The following is a 23,595-nucleotide window of genomic DNA, read 5'->3' on the forward strand; positions in this document are numbered from 1 at the left end:
ATCCGTAGTGCTCACGGTATCATTGAACCAAACTGTCTATTTATGGCTCAGTAGAGCGGTTTTGTTTTATCGTGTATCCGTGGACAGACAGATGGTTTGGGTCTAGCTGAACATGTGAACGCAGCTACTTTCATTCTCCATATTGCGCCTTTACACTGACTCACTGTTCGTTTGGTGTGCGTTGATATTCATCCTAAGGGGAACGCATGTCCCATGTGGTGTTGATTGGAGAAAATGACAGTGTGTATTAAGACGGAATACCAAACTTTCATGTGCACTGAACATCCATTTATTCAATCCTGGCTAGTAAAAATGGACACTTTGATTGGAGTCGGGTGTAGGCCAGAAACATCGCTTCAAGGTTGTGTTCTGTCGTCGTGGAAACACAGCGGTAAGTCGTCTCGCCCCTCGACGGGCCATCGTGGCCACATTCCCATGGTGACACTGAGCCCTGAGATGTACCTGTGTGTCCCATATGAAGCCATTATACAGGAAGGTTAATTTGCAGTTCATTTTATTTTTTTTTTATCCTCATGTCCCCTCTTTTTTTGGGAACATCGTCATCCTTCACACCAAGGGGCTTGCGTCGGCGGTTACACCGATGGAGGGAAATGCTTAACTCCAGTGACGAGAATCATCCAGGTTGACGAAGGGCGTAAAGGCGATAAGCCCCCCGTTTTTCCTTCCACCCCTCCCTCTCCCTGCCTGTTAACGAAGCAAAACATCTCTACGTTATCCACCGCCCAAAACCGTAAATCTGTGAAAATGGTTCATGCTAGATAGCTGTCTGTCCCTCTGTGGCATCTGTAAATTGCATTATTTTGTTTGAACAATAAACCTCTGTGTGTTCAACATGAAGCGTGGGCTAAATCCAGTTTGCAGTTTGTGTGTCGAGTGTGAGTGGTGATACAAATGAATTGTCTGAATTGAAGGAGCTTGCTCCCATTTGACACTTGTTTAGATGTAAGGCGATGGATGATTTTCCTTTTGAAACTGATGATGGTGTTCGTCTCCAAACATCTGAACAGAAATTTGTCTTATCTTTCAGGAAGGCCTGGGTTCTGTGGTCTTTGATGTATTACACAGCCTTCATCATTGATGCTGGCCTACACTGGGCAGATCATCACATCAGTTCTCTTTATCACTGGTTACTGTGGTGTCGCTAATATGGGATATTCCAATGACTAACCACACCAGGGTTTCCGTTTCAAGGCGGATGAAAGCAGGAAGTGAAGTTATCAGGAGGGGGTGTTCAGCGGTCATCAAGATATTGGAACTGAATATAGTTATTTAGCATGCAATACATAAAGCCATAATCTGGGTTTTCCCAAAAGGGCCACCATATTGTGAGGTGTATCGTGTGTGTCACTATTTACCTTGGCAGCTTTGACAGGAAAGATGGGAGAGTTTACAGTTTGTGACAAAGGTCTTGGTATCTACTGTAACCTGCAGTGTGACTGGCAGCATATTGGGATCATATAAGTGGTATTTTGGCTTTCTCTGAAGTGTTGTGTGAGCGAATATTGGGCGTTTATAGTGTGCGTCGGCGTATCCAGGTTTAAATTTTTATTGTTACTGTAGTTACCGACATCGATGCTTTGTCTGCCAGTAATGCTGTCGTGTTGTTTCCATTGTTGGTGAGTATTTCCTTTTAGTACATCATAAAAGTAGATAAAGCTGTACGTCCCACTCATAAAGAGGGCAGTCAGGCGGCCAAAATCCTGTCCATGAAAAGGAACCTTCAAAGCACCCAAAGATTAAACCTTCACCACATCCCACAGCAATACTGCTCTCCAACAAAAGGTATTTTTCAAACTTTTTTATCAACTTTTGTTGTCCGATTTTGTTTGTTTTTACTGTATTTGAGTGTGTTTTTCTCAAACGCGTGGATTTAGCAACTTTCCGTATTTTACAGTATATAAGTCTACTCTGCATTATATGCTCTTAATTTAAATACACATTTATCATTTTAAAATAATTTTAACAGAAGTCTTCCTTAAAGTAATTCAAACAAAGCAAGTCAATGCCTAATGGAAAGAAGAAACAATGAAAATGTATTCATGCTGAAAAACACATTTTTGTATGAGTTTATGAGATAGGCAGTATTATTTTTATTTTTTTTAACAACGACTGTTCCAGGTGCCAGGAAAGCCTTGGCAATACACGACAATTCACTTCAGCTTCTGATTTCACCAGACATCACACCAGTTCGTCCCCGGATCCCAGTTTGTAAAAAAGGGCGCTCTGCAATGTCAGCACCGGTGAAGAGTTTCACAGTATGGTCCCCTGGATATCCCACCTACACCCGCGGCGATGCCGTCCCTGTGGTTGTGAAGCTAGAACTGGCCAATGACTGTGAAGTGGTTTCACTGTCTGCGAAGCTGAAAGGCAAGACCAGTGTGTTTTGGCTGGAAGCTGGTTTTTTCTCCAACACAACCTTCAAAGCCAAAGAATGTCACTTCTGCATCAGCCATGATATCCTCCCTGCCAAGGAGGGAAAAGGTGAGGACCATAGAAATTAATGTAAACATTAATTTATTCAACCTTTTTATTTAAATTCCCAGAAATAAAATTGATGGTAGCCCTCATTTTCAATGGTGCCGAGATTACATCAGGCAGCAATAAATAAAAACAATAAAATACAGACGAAACACATATGAACTCAATTGACAGTTTTAAATTAAGGGGGGGGGGGGGGGTGTTGTGATCATGGTTTTAAATTGTCCATAAGTTAGTTGAGAATTTATTTTTAGTATGTGTTGATCATTACAAGTAGCTGGAGCATTAAAACAAAAGCCTGACTTTCAAAGTTCAGACTGTGACCTAGGGACCTTAAGCATAAGCCAGTTAGATAGGGTCCATAGTTAGAATCCAGCACATTGCGATAAACCATAAGGTGATCATTTTGCGGAAATAGGCTTAAAGATAAACAGATACCAATGTTTATTACGCCGAGGACAGCATGACAGACCGTGTCTCGGAATTTAAGAGTGAAAGGAGCAGCATTTCAATAAATTACACCTCCATAATAGGGAAGCGGGTTCTGTTTTGGTAAAAAAGAAACCAATTTTTGTGGCAGTTTGCAGGCAAACCACATCATATTTAAATGTAAACTTCTCATCAAGCCAGGTACCAAGATATTTATACTCAGTGACTCAATGCTAAATCCATTTGCAGTGGATATATGCAAACCATTATAATCAATATTTCTGGCTGTAGTAAACAGCATGAGTTTTGTTTTATTTGCATTAGGTACCAGTTTAATATTAATAGGAGCTTCCTGAAGAGCATCAAATGGAAGTTTCAGGTTCTCCATAGCTAGTTGTACAGGATCAGCAGTACAATACACAATGGTGTCATCGGCATAAAGATGGACTTGACAGCCGCTCAGTGAAGAGACATCATTTTAAATGGGGAAGAGGACGAGACCCAAAATTGAACGTTGAGCTGAGCACTTCCTGATTTCACACACACAAACTCCTCTCAAACAAATCATTCTGAAACCAGTCGCATGCCTTCAGTAATTTTTGTAAGAGCAAAGGACGATCAAATGCTTTTGACAGATCTCAAAAGGGGCAGCACAGTGTTTGTTTTTGGCTAATCAGATACTATATTATAATTTGTAGTACATGTAATAGCTGAGATAACGCTGTGTTTAGCTCTAAAACCAGATTGGGGCAGAATTTATACTGGATGACTTGAAAGTAAAGACTTTAGTTGGTCGTTTACCGAAGATCCCAGAATTTCTGCTCAGCTAGTTTAGATAGTTTGGAGATTGTACGGTAATAATTTAAATAGTCTCTTTCACCTCCTTTATGTAAAGGAATCATGTGGGCCGATTTCCAAACACTAGGAAATCTGCCTGTTGTGATAGATTGAATATATGCGTTATTTATATATATATATATGAGTTATAATGGCTCGACGATAATTGGAGCGGACCGTTTACGGAAAAAAAAAAAATCATTGTATCCTCTCCTTGACTCCTGGTATCAATGGCTTGCAATGATTTAAGTAAATCACTAGCAGAGAAGGGTTGATAGGTGAACTGAGAGGATGGTTCATGGTGCACACTGTCAACATCAATAAAAGGGCCCCTGTGTATTCCTTTTCAAATAGAGGAACGAGGGGGAGCTACACAATATAAGTGGCGTGTGTGTGTGTGTGTGTGTGTGTGTGTGTGATGTTGGTATTTAATTGCACTATAGTTTGTTTCCAATAAATAAACCAAGTACTCTCAAGCTGCACATGCTTCAGTTAAGCACTGAGTTGGATTCTCTCATGTGTCACCTCTAGTTGTTTACACAGTGAGTAAACAACCTTAAAGTGGAAATCCATGAGATCATCTGTGTTGTGTGGATTACACTACGAGTCCCAGAATTCCATTCTAGCCTGCAATGTTGATTTTTTTCCCAACTCAAAAAGTTTATTGACCACAACTAGCTTCGCTAGTTTATTTAATTCACTGGGGCTGCCTTTCACCTCTTGCCCGTGTCATGTCAGTGCATTCTTGCTGGGAAAGGGGGACCCCGCCACCAATAATTGAATAAAGGGGCACACGCATAACGCAAAGACACTGAATGGTTATTTCTTATAAAGTGCCACCTGAACAAATGACAAAATATGGTATTTCTAAAGTAAGCTGGACTTGGAAGGATATCGGACATACTGTGCAGGTGGAACCTTCTGTTTTCCACAAACCACGTCCACCACGCCCAGCCAGCCTTCCCTCCTCCACAAACCACTTCCCGAGGCTTCTCACAGTTTTTTTGAGAGCATTTGCATTTCTTCCTCTCTAACAAACAGGTGGTGGTGTCCGCTCTTGCATTCCATGGCTGGGTAAAAGGGAAAATAAATATCTTGATTTCATGTTTGGCTTTTGTCTTTGACTTTCAGGGAACCACATCCTCACTGCTGGTGAACATGTTTTCCCTTTCACCCTCAATTTCCCGGACAAGTAAGTTACCGATAGAGAGGAGTTGCTTTAAAATTCCCAGTGTTGATATGGTGTTGTTATGTTATTAAGTCTGATCAAAATTGGGAAAGGAGGGAATGTTGGTTCTGGGAAGGTAGCCCAAGCCTCACATAAAGTTTTTAAAGATTCTTAAGTTGATCCAAGGAAGACTGTGTTAAAACGTCTCTATTAATCCATGGGCATTAGTGTTTTTAGGTAGCAATCCATAATTTTTTTTATTTTCGGTGGATATCACAAAAAATGTTTCTTCTGATCGATTTTTTGGGGTTTTCTTGGTCACTTGAGGTGGTGGCGATATTGTCTAATCTGAGGGTGTTATTTTTTGTGAATGTTCATACTGATTTATCAATTTCAACACAGCTGCCGTCTTGCTTGTGGCGGACCGCGCCACAATAAAAATAGAATCACATGCATAATGGAAATACGTTGAATGTCTGTTTCCTAATAAAGTGACATGAAACTAAATTAAGTATTTAAAATATTGGATTATCAACAATAAGACCATTTTTAACATAATCTTTGTGAGTGCGTTGGATCAACTGAAGGAGCATTAAGACTCCTAATGCCCTTTTTCCCGAGCACACCAAAGGGTTTTTCTAACCTTTTTCACACCCAAGAAGAACTCAGTTGCTGCTTTTCTTTTCTTTCTCCATTTCTGCCAACATTTCAGTTAGAATTTTGTTGCTGAGGTTCTGATTTGTATGTCCTTGTTTTATAACTTATATTTCAAAACCAAGGAGTCAGCTGAAAATATGCATTGCTGACTAAAGAAATGTTTTGGGACTGTGTTGACTGAGTGCATTTTTAATATGATCTTTCCACTTTTCTAGGGATATGCCTTCATCCTTTTTGGAGTTGTTGGAGCCAGGAATGATATCCTACACCGCTTCAGCGAGGCTGAAACGACCTGCCTTGAAGAGAGACGCTAAAGCTAAGACTATCCTCAACTACATGTCCTATGGCAACCTTAGTGCCATTGTCCCTGAGCTCATGGTGAGAATCGAATAAAATATTTTGTAATATTTTGAGGTTTGTCCAGATTCATACTTTTTATTTTTTATTTTTTTTAGGAACTCTTTCAGTGGTGCTTCTCTCACGATTATCTCTGTCCTCTGCCTCCCAGAGTCCTCAGGAGAAAACCAAGACGAGGAACAAGTTGTGGTTCCACTCGGGAACGGTGAAGGCTGAACTCAAGTTAGAACACATGGGCTACCTCAAAGGTGACTGGTTGGTTGATTCGGTTTTCAGAACATCTACTCAAATATACGCTACTGGTCAAAAGTTTCAGAACAGCCCCATTTTTCCTGTTTCTATTAAAATTTAAGCAGTTCAAGTCCTGTGCATAACCTGAAATGGTGCAAAGGTAGGCGGTAAACTTCCAGAGGCTTAAAATTATATAAATAAATAAAATAATATTAGGTTACCAAAAACTGAAAATAAATTTCAGAGTTCTAAAAAAAGGCCTTTTTTCAGGGAACAAGTAATGGGTTAACAACTTAAAGGTGTTCTGCAGCAATGGAAGTAAATGACGCCTTGAAAGTTGATGCAAACAATTCCTTTAGGTCCCATCTTTTGTTGATTACTTACAAACCCTCTGTCCGTATAAAGGTTGTATACAAACAGTGTTGCACTGCAGGAAGTAGTGTATTACTATCATAATGGCGAGGAAAAGGCAGTTAACAAAGGAAGGCGGACGGACCATCATAACCCTTAAGACCTTTCCTTTAGAGAAATTGCAATGAAAGCAAAGACGTCTGTGAGCACGGTTTTCTGCACCATCAAAAGACACTTGCAAACCTGGAGGAAACTTGACAGGAAGCGGCGCGGCCGACCCAAAGCCACAATCAGAAGACAAGTTTCTGAGGCAACGGGTTGTGTGACAGGTGGCTCACAGGACAACAGCTCGACACTGGTTCAAGTAAAGAAGTCTCACCTTTAACTGGCAAAATTTGAAAAAGAGGCTTGAAGCACCGCCAGTGGCCTACTGAACACTCGAAGAAGGTCTTATTCATCTAAATGTGAAGTGTTGGGTTCATCACGCAGGGTCTTTGTGCACCGCAGAGTCGGCGAAAAACATGGCTCCTCAGTGTGCGACACCAGCTGTCAAACATGGAGGAGGAGGCGTGGTGGTCTGAGGCTCTTTTGCTTGATCCAGAGTCAGTGACTTGCACAGAGTGACCGGCACTCTGAACCAAAGGGGACTACCACAGCATTTCTGAGCGCCATGCGGTGCACTCATGTCTACGCCTAGTTGGTCAGGGGTTCATCCCACAGCAAGATAATGACCCTAAACACAGCTCCAGGCTGTGTCAGAACTACCTTAGAGGATAAGAACAAGGCGGTAGGCTTCAAATCATGGAATGTCCGGCACTGTTCAGTCTCCAGACTTAAACCCCAGGGAGCTGGTTTGGGATCAACTGGACAGAAGGCCGAAAGCAAAGCAACCTACAAGTGCAACGCATTTGTGGGAACTTCTGCAAGTGTTGGGGAGAATTTTCCCAACACAGTTTGATTTCATTTCCATTGTAGAAAGAATGCCACCTCGAGTGTGTTCGGCTGTTATATCCGCCAAAAGTTGCTGCTTTGATGAATCGAAAAATGACAAGATTTTGTTCAACTAAACCATTCCATGATTTCTATATCATGGCCAATTATTTATTTGTTCTAGGCTTTCATTTCAGAGTACATTGAGACATTGAACTGCATTAATTTCAATAAATACTGGAAAAATGGAGGTGTTCTCAAACTTTTGACCGGCAGTGTGTACATACAGTATATACAATACAGATGAGTACTCTTTGATTTTCCACTGACTGAATATGATGTGTTTTTTTGTTTTTGTTTTTTTTAATCGGTCCATCTCCAGCTAAAGGAGTAGATGTTGTGCTGTCGTTAGAGAACAACTCGTCCACGACTATGAGGGCCGAGTTAAACCTCTACAGGAAGGTGAGCGGACCGGACCGGGACCTTCTGCCAAGCGTTTCGGTCTTCTTTGCCATCATGGTTGAGCTACATTCAACCTTTTGGTGTGATATCGTGGTTATGGCCTAAAGGATTTGGATACAGGCAGCGATCGCCCAGTTCAACACAATGCTTACTACTACCAATACCATCAACTATTTAATTTTTGTCTTCCAGACAAAGAAATACAGAGTTAAAGGTTCAGGTCATAATATGCTTTACAATAAAAACATCTCAACATAATACAAATGGAATAAAAATGACTTTTCATATTAAGAATGTTAAATTAGACATTTACACATTTAGGGCTGTTTGGTTTAATGTTAGGTTTTCTGATGCAGAGGAAATAAACTACTGAGGTATATCAATTTGACATCAAATGCCTCAGAATATTTTGAATACTCAGTAGTATTGATTGGGATAAACTATCGAGTGCCAAACAACAATTCATAATTATCTTTTCATGTCTTTTAGGAGACATCCCATTGTGATGAAATCAAGACTTTCATTGTCTGAATTGATCGACACAAATTTTTTTTAAATCAGAAAACCAGTCACGTCACGATACTTTAGTTTAACGGAAGATTCCCCCTAATAATCTGTATATTTCGCTGCAGGTAACTGCCTCTGTGCCCCGTAAAAATTCGTCGCATAAGAAGGTCAGGACAAAAACTCTGGTGACCGAGGATCTGGGCAAGGTCCTTCCGTTCACCAACCAGACGTTCCAGAAGGTCGTCAGCTTCCCGGCCACGGCGTCGCCCTCCATCCTCGACTGCAGTATCCTGAAAGTGGAGTACCGCCTGTCGGTGCGTATCTGTGTGTGTGTGTGTGTGTGTGTGTGTGTGTGTGTGTGTGTGTGTGTGTGTGTGTGTGTGTGTGTGTGTGTGTGTGTGTGTGTGTGTGTGTGTGTGTGTGTGTGAGAACACTGGGGTTTTTTCGATTCACAGACAATAAAAACCCGCCAGAAATTTATTCAAATACGTTTGAAATATTTCATCGCTTGTATATAATCCATGACGCGCTCCCTACTCAAATTCACATTACACAGTTTTCTCATATGCAATATGTGAAATCGGCATTTTGACCAGTGCGGCGCTGTCAGTTTTGAAAGCACAGTAAGAAAGATTCTTATTCAAGTTCACTCTGTTATTTAAACTCTGTCATTTAAATGTTGCTTATACGGGTATTGATACGCATACAATGAGAAAGAAGAAAAAATGAGAATTTGTCACACACTCTAATTGTAGTTTAATTTTGGGACCTAAAGAAATGGGGTCAGGTGTCAAAAAAGGGTTGAGAACTGCTGAGCTATAGTTTGATGTGTCCTTTTTGTACACATGTGGTCAGGTTTTTGCCTTTGTCGGGGCCTGGTTCTGTTTTTGTAGCTTTCATTCTCAGCAGAGCATAAAGGTTTTATTCCTTGATCCTTGGGTGGTTCAGGAGCAGCGTCTCGAGTTTGAGGGCCCATTATGTGGACAAAGTGTGAAGGGGGCATGTTTCAAAAAGCATTCCTTCTGTTGAATATAAAGTTAAAATAAAAACCCTCTTCTCCGGTCTGCACTCCTGTTTGGACATTTTGTCATTACTCTGCGTCAGATCAGTACCGTTTGCAAATGGCACTTTGAAACTCACCACCACCAGAAATGACCTCATAACCATCATTTAGTCACCAGTGTAACCGGGCAGACGTGTCACACATCACATGGTGAAATGCGGCATCAAGGAGGAATTATTGCTGCCCTGGTAACATCAAAAGGGGGAGTTTGTCTGTTTTATAACTCTGTGTCTCTGTCAGTCTGCCCTGTGGTCATCGTGCTGACGACCTGTCTGTCCACAGGTCTGGGTCTTTATGAAATGTGCCTTGAACTTTGTGTTCAAAATGCCCATCGTGCTCCTCCCTGACCCTCAGCCTCCACTCCCTGCAGACGACAGTAAGTCGGATCCCCGGGTGTCGCTGTCGCACGGATTCCGTTTACCTCTCCTCTGTGCGGTCCCTAAACGTGTCCTCCGCCATTTTAACCCTGACAACAATAATAATGATGCTTGACAACATTAATAACGATGCCTGACTTTGTCTTTGACCTTCAGCGGATGATGCAGACGGCAGAGATGGGACCATGGAACTGAGGCGGAATTAGGATCCAACCCCCAACTACCCGGTCGACTCAAGCCCAACACCGTCCTTGTGGCAGTTTCGCCACCGCACACCACAACAAGTGTTTTTCCTCTTGCAGCGACACAGACGACTCGGGGGTAATAAACACCAGTTTATTGTAGAGAGTAGGCTTGCTGGAATTATATTTGACAGATTGTTTTAGTTATCATTGACAGAACAACCTGCAGTGTCACGGCAGCAGATCTGCGCGGCCAAAATAGCACCAAACCAACCATGGTGCTTTCACTGAGGTTCCAGCCACCAGACGCATGCTTCCATGGAACCAAATACACACACAAACAAAACAAACAAACCAGTTGTATGAATTGTTTTTATTCCATCTGGAAACACATGTACAGCACACAGTATAAAAGTGAAGACGTCTCCAACAGTAAATGTAAGGCAACAGTTCATTCTCTGAACATGGACACACGTCATCTCAGTACCTCACCTCCGGGCCTCATCTCTAAACGTCCTTTCTTCTTACACTGAAGGGTCTCTCGCTGCCTCTTGTTAAAAAAATTATGATTGATTGATGGTTTTTTTAATGAGAAGACGCTTCTGACCAAAACTACCTCAAAGAAACCAGCGACCGATGGGAACCGCGACAGGGACGCGAACGTCACATTTTGTCAGGAATTTGTTTGTTTTAAACAAGAGGTTAAAATCAAAAAAGGGTGGTCTGAATTAAAAAAAAAAAGTAAGTCAATTTGACAACTACAGGTGAGGCAGCAACAAAAAAAAAAAGGATTGGTCATGAAAAATGAGTAGAATTGAGTGGTGAAACCAGCAGCTACACCAGCACTGTGGTTCGAGACCGAGTTCCGAATAAAATGTCTTTTGCCACTGACATTTTCAATAAAGAAAGCGTCAAGCACCACGTTAAACTGTGATGTCATACAATTATGATGTTTTAGTTTTATGTTTACTGACCCGCTTCAATTTCAAACTGATAGGAGTCCAAATGGTCCCGGGCGTAAGTAGATAAAACATTAAACAAGTTATGGCCGTATCAAAACTCGTCACCATAGCAACGTGTGAAACCATAGACGTCATGCAGTTGACTAAATTTTGGGTCTGGTGTCTCGGTGTCCCTCACATGTTGTCGCCTGTCGCTGAGGAACCCATCCCGTTCCACCCCGAACGTCAGTGTTTATAACGACACCTTTCTCTCGAGGGTTTAACGTTGGACGAGCGCGTCCCTGAATGGACGAGGTTCCCAAAAAAAGTCTTGATTTGTGAAGCAACGGTGGCTGAGTGCGTTCCTGGAACTCGACGCTTTTAGAAATGAGGCCCCCCGCCTCTTTTACGAATATCTCCCCCTCTTCCGCACGGACACACAGCACACGCACTTCAGCCGAACACCGGAAAATACTCTGTCTTTTTTTTTTTTCTTTTCTTTTCTTAATTTTCTGTTCACACATACGCCCATGAAGACGTGGTTATTGAGACGTTGGGTGGAACGGAGTGTCCAAACGGCAGATGCAGTGTCCGGTACCACCAAAATAAACACACCAAAGGTTTTAAGTAACACCAGCATCAAGTGACGTCTTCCATCACAGCTCCACTCTCTCTGCACAGAATACCGGACTTACTCGGAGACGATCAATGTCACGTTTTCTATTTGAAATGATTTGCTTTCTGTTGGAGGGTTTCAGTTCCAGCATTGTAACCAGTAAAGCCTCATTTACACTGTCTCCCAGCGTCGGCAAAACAACGCACGTTGTTCGTGAGGGTTTTATCATTTCTGTTGTGATAACGGAAAATAATCCAGCCCGCCGGGTGAAGAACTGTTTTTCGATTTTAGAATAAATTTAAAAATTATAAAATGCTATTATTGAAAATTTGTTTGGAATCTATGCGACCGTTTTCCGCTCACAAATGAATTAAAATATTTAACTTCTGTATCAGACTGAATCTGTTCTGACATGTTTCTAATGCATGTCAGGGTGGTACACCGAAATAATGGTGGCAATTCTTATGTGCAAGCCCCCTCACTGGATTAAATCGATGTTGAATCTAATTCAAAACATGCCATCCTGCCAAATACCCAGTCCCAAATGACATTATACCACGGATAGGAAAACTCATTTTAAAGAAGTTATATTCACTTATACAGAGAATGGAGAGGCTTCGGAGGGGTTGAGTCGGCCGGTACGTCAGAGCGAGCAGAATGAAGCGTGGAGTTCAGCAGCCTCATGGGGCGTTTCTGCCACAGGCTGCGGACGACAGGGGAGCCGGGTGCCAGCACCTCCCTCGCCCTGGTCCTCGTGAGCCTGGGATCAACACCATGAAAGGTTGTTTTTTTTTTTTTTTTTTAAATGCACAAAACAACACAAGTGTCGCTAGGACGGGGTCCTCCACTGGGGGGGGGGGGGGGGGGGGGGGGGAAGAGAGAGAGAGAGAGAGAGAGAGAGAGAGAGAGAGAGAGAGAGAGAGAGAGAGAGAGAGAGAGAGAGAGAGAGAGAGAGAGAGAGAGAGAGAGAGAGAGAGAGAGAGAGAGAGAGAGAGAGAGTCCCACACTCAGGTCCAGAGTTCGGCCGCAGATAAATTCCAACTGTCTCAGCAGAAGGTCCGTCGAGCGTCGGGTTGGTTGGGGGCGAGGGGAGCCGTCAGACGGTCTTCCTGGCTGTCAGAACGCGGACGATGGAGCCCACGCCTCCTGCAGCCAGAACCTGAGAGGACCACGCAGAATGAGATCCACAAAAACATTTCATTGGAAAATTTCATTATTTCATTTTTTTTTTTCTTACGCCCCAAATAGCTCTTACAAATATAGCATCAACACACAAGCCTATATAGACTATGCCAGTGGGGTCCAGGGAGCACCAGGGGTCCTTCAAGAGGTTCCAGGGGCCAGAAAAATGATTAATGGTTAAAACTTCACAATCATTACATTTACAAGACATTAGCACCGTTAGAAAATGTACAATAACGGCACTAAATCAATCCAGCTCAGTTTGGGCCCCTCAAGACAAAATCTTACAAATGAGGCCCTAATGCGTATCAAACTGAGGGTCCTTGATGAGGAAAAGGTTGAGAATCACTGGACTATGCTAGTGTGTTTGTATGCTCATGGAGGGGAAGGGCCTGAAGCTCCTGGGCAAAAAAGAATCTGTCACTAACCTTTTCGTGCCACTGAAGCAGAACGGCGCTGCTGTTGTCCGAGGGCTTCTCGAAGCCCCTGTAGATGTACTGCATCAGCAGGTCCAGCCCCGCCCGGTCCAACGAGCCCACGGCCTTCTCAATGTCGCTGCTCTTAAAGCTGCTGAGCACCTTCAGCACCAGCAGCTGTGCACGCTCCTACACGGAGCAAATGACCAAAGTTGAGCTAATGAAGTACTGCTTTTGGGATTTTTGTTTGGATTTCTAATGGCATTTATTTGAAATAGTCATTTTGTTAGTGGGACTTGTTTTCTTACACGTGCTTCTTCACAGTTTTGGTTCGGCACGGGACAGGTTAATGGTATATCTTAGCACCGGTACCTTAACGTTCTGGTTCTTGGTATTGATGGGAGGGTTATTCAGCACTGCATGGAGAGCTCCATTCAGGTTCCCCTTGGAATCCAAAAGTCAAGGATGGGACACAAAACACGGCACCACGGACATAAACACTTAATCGTAGTTTCTCATTCCCTGTGAGTCATTCACACACACAAGATAAAATAAATAGTTTACTGTTTATGTTATCTGATCCTACACACCTGTCTGAGCTCTGGTGACTCAAACAGCCCATACAACACCATGCGAAGTGCCTTAAAAACCGTTAAAAAGATGCCATGTCGACTCCTCTTTTGGCTCCATACTCGTGTGTATATGTGTGTGTGTGTGTATATATATATTCAAGATATACACACACACACACACAGTATAAAAAAGGTTAAAAGGTGTATTCCACTGTGATCCAGTAGAATAATAAAGGGGTACTCCACCCTTAAAGGATATTGTCTGATGAGGGACTCCACCTCCGCTTCGTCCGGGCCGCCCTGGTTCTCCGCCCCGTCCTCCTCGTCCACGAACTTGTTCTCGTCGTACTCGTCCACGTCCACCTTCCTGAACCGGTCCGACACTGTATTTTTGGACATTTTTGGACGTGGTGGCGGTGAGGACCGTTCGATGCAGATGACGTCAGCCTCAGCCGCTTGTTTTCGCTGCCTCGTCTGCGGGTTCCACACCGCTTCCGCCTTCCTCCCCGCTCGCTCCCGATTGGTTCCTGACTTGAGCCTCACTTCCGGGATTCCGGCGCCCCCCGCTGCGGCAGCACCTGGTACTGCAGCCCAAATAACAGGCTGATGAGAGCTTTGCTGTTATTTGTCTGGGATGCGATGCGAGGCTGTACATCCAGATAACTCCTGGTACAGATTATTACCAAACTGTTGCTTCGTGAGACTCAGAAGGAATGGGATGTAAGGTGTCCTTTGACTTACACTGAACACTCCGAGCTGTTCAGCAGCACACCAAAGTAGAGGAAATAGAAGTACATCCATCCTAGTAAAAGTATGTTTATTCTGTTGTTTTTTTTAGCCACTTTTTTTTTTCAAAATTATACACACATACATACATTAATACACACACATACACTACACTACACACACACACACACTACAAATTACATCCATACATACACATTCAGACATACATACACACACTTTCAGAGACAATGTCAATAAAAAGTTACCTATTGTGTTTTAGGTTTTATTTTTGCAGATATTGTTATTCAAAGTTCAAGGCCTTCTGTAAGTTTGGCATTAAAAAACAGTAAAAAGCAAAATAGTATTCAAAGGTTATATGACAATTACAGAGTAAAAAAGGTATAGAACAATATACAAAAACGGTTTAAGACATTAGTGTTTGTACATATGTGTGTAAATACTGAACATATGCTCAACAACAGAACTTTTGTTCATATTATTCAATTATCAGTTTCTGATTATTTCAATAATCAGAATAATATTTGACTTGTCTTCTGCCTCGCTGTTATTGGGCGGTAGCCTCTCCCCTCAATCACAGGAAAAATAGCACAGCACAGAAAAGCGTGGAGTGGGCAACAGGGAGAAAAGGAGCGTTTTCTTCAGGCTAGGAGGGTGTTCCCCGGGGCGTTGCAGGGGGACGAGGTCTGCTGCCGGTCTGACCACGCGGCTCGGAGCGGCAGGTTCCTGTTCCTCCACAAAACCAAGGCCACGCGAGCCACGAAGAGAAGGCACGACACCACCAGCAACACCACTGAGGGAAGGAAGGAGAGAGCAAGGTGAGATGCCTTCTTCTATTAAAGACGAGGTGCCAATGAGTCCATGGCTTAAGTTTGTGCACTCGAAGAAATCCTAAATGATTTTTCCATAACTAACAAACAACAGACCATGATGCCGGATGTTAGCGCTTCTTAATAAACTATTCACTCGCGAAAGGTTAGATGTGAGTGTAAAACACATAAACTGCTGTTTGCCATCAGAGACTTTGCCTTATCCGTTGAGGTAAAATATTAACAGTGTTTACCGTCTCTAAAAGCCGCCATGGGGCCACATAAAATAATTTAATTACCCATGAAAACAGCGTTTGCGGTGGGGTTTTCTGGGTTGAAGTGTCTGGTGATGTTCCCAACCAGAGCTAGAATCACCACCGGATAAATGGTGAGAATGTTGCGCACCCAGCGATCTATCACAGCGTTCTCCAAGATGAACCTGTGAACACAGTGCGAGACACAAAGCTCCAAATCATCCGCGCGGGGGTCGTGAGAGTAGAACAGAACAGTGTCGCAAGGGGTCTGATTTCACTCACCATCCGAGGAGCTCCACCAAGAGAATGCAGAGGGAGACGGTTCCCGCCGTGCTCTTGGCCACGCCCCACAGGTTGAGGACCACTGAGAAGTTGATTAAAGTGGCGATGGAGGTCCATGTGGTGTAGAGCGCCAAACCATTCTGCACCTGAAAATAACGGACATCACAGGCAGTCTCTAAACACCAAATGTCGAAAGGCGCGACCGATGCAGTTCACTCTTCCTCGTGACCACGTGAAGCCCGAGGAGCTCGGACTGACAGTTCATCTTATGAATCCTCACAAAGAGGCTCAAGTCTTAAAGCTTCTGTCTCAACAATATCAACCAGTTTAAAATATATACACATTTCATCCCCAACGCGTCGGAGCATCAGAAGAATTTGCAACACACACACACACACACACACACACACACACACACACACACACACACACACACACACACACACACACACACACACACACACACTTACCAGTAGTCTCAGGCAGGTCACGTCTTTGGGATGATGCGCTTCCAGCCACAGACCATAGTAATCTGTGGCGTAGCAGGAGAAGAACAAGGCGCTGTAGTTTGAGACTGCGACCAGCACCAAAACCACCAAGGCGACCACTATTAATCTGAGAGTGAGAGAGAGCGAGAGAAAGAAAACATCTCCCTAAAGTCTAGGCTTCACTTGAAAAACGTAAAATCGACTTGAAAAAAAATAAAATAAAAATAGAAGTGTGGTGGCAAGTACGACGTAGTACTACAAGTGTGTATACGCACTCTCTATCCCACAGTAGCAGCCATGTCATGTTCAGTAGCATGTTGGCCAACCAGCTCCCATAGAAGCCGTAGGGCAACAGATAGAGAGCCCATGTGCTGTAGACAGACAGACAGAGAGACAGACAGAAAATACAGATTAATCATGAACCAACCATTAGCCAGACAGAAACAAATACCACATACCAATGCAAATACATGAATTATTCATCATTATCTGTTCATTTTTTGTGTGAACTTACAGGAAAGTTGCCAATATAACTGGTTCTCACGTGTGTAAATGATTCTCTAAATAAAGAGACACCAATGCATCCAATTAGTTGACTTAGCGAGGTCTTAATGATGCACAAAACGTACAACATCTACCAAGCCCGCACTGCACATGCCTGCATACATATGGCCGTCGAGTGGCCGGCAAGTGTACAAATTAGATTTTTATTTCTACTCTACCTATCGATAGCAGCATGTGTCCTCTGAATAGGAATGAAAATATGAGTTTTTTTATTATTATTATTATTATTATTATTATTATTATTATAAAACCTGCAGAAGTTATGTAACTGACCGTCTTGTTTGGATTGATTGATATAAAGCCTTAAGAAGACTGAATTCACGTGAAGAAAGACTTAATTTGATTAAAAGATTTGTACATTGGAGTTTATTTAGTTACAGGTTTATAAAATACATTGTTATTGTGAAGGCAGTTTTCTGTTGATTTACAAAGTAAAATAAAATAATTTACTTCCCCAAAATGAATAATATGAATAATCGTGATAAATAATCGTGATCACAATATTGAAAAAAATTATCAAGATCATCATTTTATCCATCATCATGCAGCCCTACTAGAATGATAACCGCCGTAAGTTGTGACGTAGGAAACCCACGCACAGCCGCAAACACCGTCCCATCAAAGAATTACACGGTAACCAGGACGGAAGGAATGAACTTCTGCATCACAAAACACAGCAGAACAGAGAAACGAAGCACACTCGTCCATTGAACTTTAACGAAGGGGCCGGCCACCCCGGACACCGCGTATTGCTGCCCGTAGCAATATTTAGGCTCTGGACGCCCATTCGCTCCGTGCAAAGTGCGTGCTGTGCACTCCATCGCTGTGTAGTGGTTGCAAACTGCACGTGCGCAGCTCCAGAGCAAAAGGTCTGAATCGTGTCGGTTTTGTTTTAGTCCCGAAAGTTTAAAAAGTTGATGAAATGTCTCTGAGGGACGTGCAGCGTTTAATCCGTTTGAATGGGAGCGTGTTGTTTAAAACGAAATTAAGCTGCAACTCGTTTTAGTAGTAATGATGATATAAAGACGAGCGACAGCACAAACTGATGCTGCCTTCCGTTGGAACTCTAAAATTTGTAATTGTTGCCGATGCAAGACCCCACGTATCGCTGCCCGCAGCTACATTTATTATTTAGCTGGACCCCTATGGCAGCCCCTTATTGTTATTGCAAGAGGAAAAGACGGAAAGATTAAGCCTGAATCTATCTGGAAAACCAACTTCGGCATAACAGACCAACACAGTCTATGTCTTGTTTGAACCGCACTGTCACAAGGACCTCGTTGTTGAGGTTTCATTCAAATCGATTGACATACAGAGTCGATATTACAAAGAAAATGACCAAAAACTGACTGTTTTAAGACCGACGTGCCAATACACAAGTCCGAAATATATCCAACCCTGCTAAAACATTACAATATAGACAAGTAATCTATTAAACTGGATTTTACATGACTAACAAAAACTACAATAAAGTAGTAATTACCAATAACATTTATTTATATATTTTTAAAATTAAATGTATCTATTGTTTTGAAAAGTAATTGCAAAAGTTATTTTTGTTATTTTTACAGATAAATATCGAAATATCGAAAAATAGCCGAAAATCGAAGACAATAAAAAGCCATTGTCCAAAAATCCAGTACTGAAGATAAATCTGATGAAAAAAACCCAAATAGAAAAACTTTCAATGTAGGTGTTGCTTCCCCACACGTCTCGGTGTTAAGACGCTCAGTTCACCAGGATGAGTTACAATTTGGAAGCTCCAGAAATAAACAATGTGCAGCTATGAGTTTAACAGAGATTCTGAAAAACAAAACTCAGAATGTTTGCACATGGACATTAAATGATAATAGTCTTTAGAACAGTCTTTAACAGGATATGAACAGTTCTGGTAGAATAAATGATAATGTTCCAGGAAGTGATTATATTGCACTAACAGAATTGCCAACAAGACAAATTATGTTTAATACAAAATTCCAAATAATGTATACAAATCCATTTCCTGGCTGCATTGGTGGAGATCACCATGACTCTGCGTTGTGTAATATCGCTATGCCAATTGATAGAGCACTTAAGAAGTCGCTGTTGAATAAGGATAAGGACGGTCAATAAGGATGATGCATATTTATTAACTATCTCTGGTAAAACATGTGCAATAATCAAAAAGGGGTGGTGGTATGCAACTGTAGATTCCCACGCAAGGATGAAAATAGCTTTGAATAAATATGATGCACGACCAGTTCCTGAGCCTACTACAACAACATTGAATCTGTCTGTCGGCATTCCTGTAGAAGTAATAATTTATTCTGCCAAAATAAACCTGTACACAACGACAACAGCAAGTAAGTGAAAATTGCGAAACACCCAGTAGCAAAAAGCAAGGTGTGGTTATAAAGATTCAGTGCCTCAACATTGTTTTCTTTAGCTAAAAAAAATACATATAACACAATGTTGATAAACACTGTTTACTTTGACAATTTGATACAATCTGTCGATTTCTCATTTATTTTAATTTCTTAAGATTTCCATTATAATAACATTTATTGATTATTTGACGTGTGATCTTTATAAATACTGTGTTACTTGTTCACTTATTTTGTCCAGCTGTTTTGGACAACTGTTTGATAAAACAGTCATCTGACTTGTTTTGTCATTTGTTGTGCTAATGTACTAATTAATCTATTTTGCACTTACAAACTCAAAACTAGAAACTCATCAATTTGGAACATTTCTTTATAACTGTTAAAGTGGAACTGTTTTATATGTAATGCCAAAAAATGTTAAGTTTAATGAAATTACATGGACGTAACTACATTAGATTTACATGTCCACGTCAGAATGAAAGGTAAGTTATGAAATTAAAAAAAAATAAAAATAAAAATCATGTATGCAGGACGTAACTCAACGATGTTTGCACATTAAGTAAATTGTGATGCATTTTATTTAAAAAAATCAAGAAAACCTAAAACGAATACACTGAACCCCGTGTATTTCTGCCTGCAGCTATATTTATATCTATTATTATTATTATTATTATTATTATTATTATTATATATAAGGTGGTAATAAGTCCTCTGTGAGGTCCCATGCTTTGCAGTGTATGTAAGGCATGTTTTGGTGGTACTCTACCCTCGGAACAGGAAAGTTGAGATGTATAAGATCATCAGAGTGAGCCACGTGTAGATGACTCCCCAGATGGAGAAGGTCCTGCCAGAGGGCGTGATGTCGGTCTCATAGCGGGACGACACGTTACCTGTACTGGAATGGAATGGAGCTGGAATACAGAAGACAACCTCAATTAAAAAAACAAATAATTAACTCATATTAATTAAGGACTGGATTCAATGGGTGGATGGATGGATGGATAGAAGGATAGATGGACTCAGGGCTCCCGGGTGTGGCCACTTTCTCAGCGGGGACGAGACCCAGGCTGGGAGCGGTGGTGCGTGACGAGATGCTTGACGCTGAGCGTACAATTCAGGGTTGAAGCGTCAGGCGGGAAAAAAAAACGCACAGCTGTTCAGACGTGGACAACAATATCTAAATGTGCGACATGCATCACACTTCTTCTTCTCATCCGAATACGGACGGAGATGACTCTGCCGGCCCATGACAACCACAATAGAAAAGAAAATGTGGGGGGATCACTCGCATTGGCTGCGAACGTCAGTCTGCACTTTTGAACCAAAAGGCCAAAACCTGCCACAGAAAATCTTGCAACCATGTGGTGTGAAACCTTGACCCTTCTTTTTTGTATTTTTGTACGTTTGGGATATTTTCGCTATTTCTCCGCACAAATGGGACGGAAGTGATCCTCCGGAAATGGCCACCAGAGTCCATAGCAACCCATAGCAACCGTCAAACTTCCCGAGCAAACTCCGATAAAGTGCTGCATTGTACTTCAGGCGACTGTGTTAACGCGTCGAAAATCATAAAAGTGGAGTTCATCTGTGAAGAGCACCTGCTGAACGAAACGCATGAGCACCATAAACTTGTGGTTGCCACGGGGCTTATTTCCCGCAATAATCCGAAATCCAATGGAAAAATCCCACTGGCTTTTGGTCGAGGGAGCCAGGGCGATGCTTGGTTGCCTACAAAAGTCAGATGATGATCTTTCATACTTTTGTCACAAAGTGAGTTGGAGATTCCATGGAAGCGTTTCCACCAAAGTGATGAAAAAAAAATGATCCTGTCAGTCATTGTAATGAGAAACCGTCTGAAAATAATGATTTAATATCTCAAAAGAATGAGAAACGTTCTCAAAGTAACAACTGAGTAGCTAAACGCTAGTAGCAGTAGTACTAAAATGTAATAGTAATAGTACTAACTGTTAGTAGTAGTAGCAGCACTAACGGTTAGTTAGTACACATAAGTACTAACGTACTAACGGTTATTTAGTACTATCGGGTAGTTAGTACACATCAGTACTAAAGGTTAGTAGTACTAACAGTTAGTTAGTACACATTAGTACTAACAATTAATAATACTAACGGTTAGTTAGTACACATTAGTACTAACGGTTGTAATACTAACGCTTAGTTAGTACTAACGGTTAGTAATACTAACGGTTAGTTAGTACCAACGGTTAGTTAGTACACATTAGTACTAACCATTGGTGTTACGGTTAGTTAGTACCAACGGTTAGCTAGTACCAACGGTTAGTTAGTACACATTAGTACTCACGGTTAGTAGTACGAACGGTTGTTAACGGTTAGTAGTACTAACAGCGAGTTAGTACACATTAGTACTAATGGTTAGTAGTACTAACGGTTAGTTAGTACACATTAGTACTAACGGTTAGTAGTACTGACGGTAAGTTAGTACACATTAGTACTAACGGTTAGTTAGTACACATTAGTACTAACGGTTAGTAGTACTGACGGTTAGTTAGTACACATTAGTACTAACGGTTAGTAGTGCTTACAGTTAGTTTGTACACATTCCATGGGATCCAAAGGTTTGTTATTGTCGGTGTCTGCCGCTCAGACGCCAGAGAGACAACACCTGCGTGCGACACCTTGTATAACATGATACACCGCTGGAACGTGGAGCTGAAACTCCGAACGGGTTAGTAGAGTATCCCCAAAAACTGGCGCAATTTACACCGATACAAACACACAAATCACAGCGATACGTATTAGCGGAAGTCGCGCAGCACCACCCGATACACCAGCCCTGAGGGACGCGTACCTTTCCCCGCTCCGGCCAGTGCGTTGATAACTAAAGCCACCAAATAAAGCACCGCGGACAGGGCGACGCAGGCGACACGAAGCCCGGGACCGAGCGCCATTTGGTGGGGGTGGACGGGCCTCGTCCCAACGACCTTCCCGACAAAGCGAATCGCACGGGGCTGCGGCTCTGGGCGGAGGGGGCTGGGCTTCCTGTCGGTAGGGGCGAGCAACCGCCACGGCGTGGAGCGTTTTGTTTTTATTTCCTCCTGGCGCGATGCTGCCCCCTACAGGAGGCGGCCGCCCTTTTTGTTTTTCCGGTTTTCTCACGTTTCTTCAGAGTTCCGAGATTTGACCTCGTTGCTCTGATATTTATTTATTACCACAAACGCATTTTTTTCCCCCCCACATCAACATTTTTTTTTTCCACGTGGCTCTTTTTTCTCGAAATACCTTCGCAAACTTCATAAGTGCAAGCATTAAAAAAAAACAAAAACCCAAATAGTGTTTTCACAACAATAGCCCCCGTTTCATTTAGTTCACACCACTCCACAGGACATGAAAAGCATCACTTTTTAATGTTTTAATTTTTTTTATTTTATTTTGTTTTATTTTATTTTTTACCATAATCGCTTGCTGGTGTCCGTCAAATCTTGCGACCAACCAACGAATTGGGAAATAAAATGAAGGAAAAGAAGATGAGTACAGTATGTACTGATGGGCGGAATGCAGACAAAGATGTGATTCTAAAAGCTTTATAAGTCGTTCCCATCGTTCCTTGAGCACCCACACGTTATATGATTTGATACAGAGGTTTACTGCTTTAATGGTAAACGGGTAGGTCGTTATGTGAGGAGTGCCTGTGTACAGGAAATGAAGGGGGGGAGTTATTACAGCGAAATACGGTATACCGCTGTATTTTGCTGGATGCCGTACCATTCTGAAATTTTCAGTGCTTGAGAAAGTATTCAGCCCCCGGCCTTTTTTTTCTTTTTCACATAAATAATTATCAAAATTGTGATTTTGAAAGATTTCACTCGAAATTTGCCAACAATTAAGTAAGTATTGACCCCGTTCTTCAGTATTTGGTTGAGCCACTTCTTGCCTCTATTACAGCCAGTGGTGTTTTTGTAGTACACCTGGTTGGGCAGGTGTTTTATCCAGGGTCTCTGCATTGTGCACAATTTATCTATGCCATTAGTTTTTGACTTGATGGTTGATGCTTGCTGTCAAAACGCCTCAGGCATGTTTACTGTGCGCGTCTATCATTTAAAAAGCCTGAAAAAGCATAAAAATTAAAGGACCTTAAATAAAATAAAGAATATCTGCGTTGGCCGGGAATCGAACCCGGGTCAACTGCTTGGAAGGCAGCTATGCTCACCACTATACCACCAACGCTTGTGGAGGCCACGTTTAGCATTAGAGAGTAGACGTGTATTGGCTGTACGTCTGTTGAAAATTCAAGCGCAAAGTCAAAACTGACAAATGACCTGTTGAGCTTGAGCGCCC

At 42.1% G+C, this 23,595-nt stretch overlaps 3 protein-coding genes across 3 annotated transcripts; 1 reads left to right on the forward strand and 2 right to left on the reverse strand.

Annotated features, from left to right (window-relative positions):
• Positions 1–2,249: 2,249 nt before the first annotated feature.
• On the forward strand, positions 2,250–9,755 carry LOC307237730 (arrestin domain-containing protein 3-like; the record flags this gene model as incomplete). The annotated part of the gene is made up of 7 exons (XM_080010493.1): positions 2,250–2,502; positions 4,897–4,957; positions 5,806–5,968; positions 6,099–6,195; positions 7,842–7,921; positions 8,554–8,742; positions 9,732–9,755. The coding sequence occupies 7 exons, from the start codon at positions 2,250–2,252 to the stop codon at positions 9,753–9,755; spliced, it is 867 nt and encodes a 288-aa protein (XP_079866619.1).
• Positions 9,756–12,557: 2,802 nt separating this feature from the next.
• Positions 12,558–14,279, reverse strand: arpc5a (actin related protein 2/3 complex, subunit 5A). The gene is made up of 4 exons (XM_080011625.1): positions 14,037–14,279; positions 13,578–13,650; positions 13,218–13,394; positions 12,558–12,766 (listed from the first exon to the last, which is right to left on the reverse strand). Exons 1-4 carry the CDS (start codon positions 14,174–14,176, stop codon positions 12,704–12,706), a joined length of 453 nt encoding a protein of 150 aa, XP_079867751.1. The 5' UTR covers positions 14,177–14,279; the 3' UTR covers positions 12,558–12,703.
• A 341-nt stretch (positions 14,280–14,620) lies between these two features.
• LOC307238482 (uncharacterized protein) lies at positions 14,621–22,285 on the reverse strand. The gene is made up of 7 exons (XM_080011474.1): positions 22,109–22,285; positions 20,048–20,192; positions 16,630–16,725; positions 16,337–16,481; positions 15,867–16,012; positions 15,630–15,769; positions 14,621–15,314 (listed from the first exon to the last, which is right to left on the reverse strand). Exons 1-7 carry the CDS (start codon positions 22,206–22,208, stop codon positions 15,163–15,165), a joined length of 924 nt encoding a protein of 307 aa, XP_079867600.1. The 5' UTR covers positions 22,209–22,285; the 3' UTR covers positions 14,621–15,162.
• Between the last annotated feature and the right edge of the window lie 1,310 nt (positions 22,286–23,595).

Source organism: Zeus faber, assembly GCF_960531495.2.
Source record: "Zeus faber genome assembly, chromosome: 12".
Classification (NCBI taxonomy): Eukaryota; Metazoa; Chordata; class Actinopteri; order Zeiformes; family Zeidae; genus Zeus; species Zeus faber.